The sequence below is a fragment of the Arachis ipaensis genome, chromosome B05, assembly GCF_000816755.2.
Source record: "Arachis ipaensis cultivar K30076 chromosome B05, Araip1.1, whole genome shotgun sequence".
NCBI lineage: Eukaryota > Viridiplantae > Streptophyta > Magnoliopsida > Fabales > Fabaceae > Arachis > Arachis ipaensis.
In genome coordinates this window covers 147,233,922-147,236,265 of record NC_029789.2, presented here as the reverse complement: position 1 = coordinate 147,236,265, position 2,344 = coordinate 147,233,922, and the positions used below count along the sequence as shown (strand labels likewise).

Sequence of the window (2,344 nt, the reverse complement as noted above, 5' to 3'; positions counted from 1 at the left end):
CCCGAACAAGCCGATAATGAAGCAGCCGAAGCCGAATTCACCCTCTCCCTCAGCCACCGTCCTGACTCGGACTCTAACTCGGACCACGACTCGCTCTCCGGACTCACCAACGATCCTTCCGACGTGGCGCTCTTCCTCCACACCTCCGGCACCACGAGCCGCCCCAAGGGCGTGCCGCTGACTCAGCACAACCTCTTTTCCTCCGTTCGCAACATCCAATCGGTGTACCGACTCACTGAGTCAGACTCGACGGTGATCGTGCTCCCTCTCTTCCACGTCCACGGCTTAATCTGCGGATTACTCAGCTCTATCGGCGCCGGAGCAGCCGTAGCCTTGCCGGCGGCGGGGAGATTCTCCGCGTCGACGTTCTGGAAAGACATGATCAAGTACAACGCCACGTGGTACACCGCGGTTCCAACGATACACCAGATCGTACTTGATCGCCACCAGAACAACCCCGAACCGGTTTACCCGAAGCTCCGGTTTATTCGTAGCTGCAGCGCGTCGCTGGCACCGGCTATTCTGGGTCGGTTGGAGGAGGCTTTCGGTGCACCGGTTTTGGAGGCTTATGCGATGACGGAAGCCTCTCATTTAATGGCTTCGAATCCGTTGCCGGAAGATGGGCCCCACAAGGCCGGGTCCGTTGGAAAGCCCGTGGGGCAAGAGATGCGCATATTGGATGAAACGGGCCGGGTCTTGGAGGCTGAGGTTAACGGTGAGGTTTGTATTAAGGGTCCCAATGTGACGAATGGTTATAAGAATAACCCAGATGCTAATACGGCGGCGTTTCAGTTTGATTGGTTCCATACCGGTGATCTTGGTTACTTTGATTCTGACGGCTATTTGCATATTGTGGGTCGGATCAAGGAGCTCATTAACCGTGGAGGTATTTATTTATTTATTTATTTCTAACAAGTTTAATTTTGATTCATGGACAAAATTTGACGTAATAATCTAGTCAGATTTAAATGTGAAAATAACCTTTGTTAATACCATAATATATGATTAGTTGTTATTTTCTACAAGTAGAATAGTAGGAATAACGTTGGTTTTCTCTTTGCATGGGAATGAGATGACAGCTGAGAATTATTCTAATCATCTGATGTCTAGGTTGAGAAAATCAGAGTACATTGAAATTTCTTACAATTGCATAATTGCATTGAATTTTGATTTTGGGATATTGTGTATTTGAATTAAATACTGCTTGTTTGGAGGTCTTTGGCCACGAGTCAGATGACGCGTGGGTTTTCTTGTTGTGTTATAATTTGTTATCTAGTAAACATTCAAGAAGCTTTTGCGCGTTGGATTATTGTTACAAGATTTTGACATGTTGAATTCAATTCAATCAAGTACGTAGCAGTTTGAAACGGTTGGAAAATCAGAAGTGAAACTGACTTTTTCCTTACCTGATAGTCCAAGGAGTTGAACAATATTGGTTGAAGTTGGCTTTCCTAGTTTGGTATCAAGCTGGTTATGAGTTGTGTGGCGGTGTGATAGTGATGTTAAATAGCTTTTTGATTTGATATTATCTTCTTGATAGATGCAATTGTTGTCAATTATGACCCACTAAATCAAACCACAGCAATCTGTACGTTACCAACTTATATTACATAGAAATTATGCATGATTATAGATTGAATTATTGATTGAGTTTTATATATTTTGTAGGAGAGAAAATATCACCAATAGAAGTGGATGCTGTCCTCCTATCTCATCCTGATATTGCTCAGGCGGTTGCTTTCGGAGTTCCCGATGACAAATACGGCGAGGAGGTATGTATTTTTCTTATTTTGTTTTTTTGGGCCTTCCATTCCTTTGTCTTTTTCCCCCTTACCAATCTAACCCAAATAATAATGGAACTCTCAAAGATTAAAACAGTTGTCCCACTTTGTTTCACACACTTTATTTATTTTCATACACCATACAATAAGTGCACAACAGCCATTTTTACTTTATTATAATCAATGAATGAGTTTCACATACATAACTCATATGCCTGAGGCCCTACCATGTGGGGTCACGTGTACCTGAAAGTTGAATTGATCTGAGGTTTTATGTGGTGTTCAATTTCTTTTGCTTTGTATGCTTCTACAACTAGGTAAAGGTCACGCTTTAATCACGTTAGTAACATTATGTGGCGTACAAAACATTGCTGATTGTGAAGCTCAAGCTCCAGAACTAATATAGAAGTTTGGCAAATGGAATATGCTACCAAATATGAAATTATCAATTTGCTAACTTCTTTCTCCACCGAAAAATAGCAATAAAATAAATAATTTATGGTCCATGTGTCTTGAAAGCGATTTCCCATGGTTTATGATCCACTACACTTTAACCTTTAACC

At 42.2% G+C, this 2,344-nt stretch overlaps 1 protein-coding gene across 1 annotated transcript in view; it reads left to right on the top strand.

Annotated features, from left to right (window-relative positions):
* LOC107644845 (oxalate--CoA ligase) overlaps positions 1-2,344 on the top strand; it is a gene marked incomplete in the record, with an annotated part of 3,535 nt that overhangs the window by 345 nt on the left and 846 nt on the right. Inside the window, 2 exon segments of the mRNA XM_016348782.2 lie at positions 1-886; positions 1,669-1,772. Coding sequence (XP_016204268.1) covers positions 1-886; positions 1,669-1,772 — 990 coding nt within the window.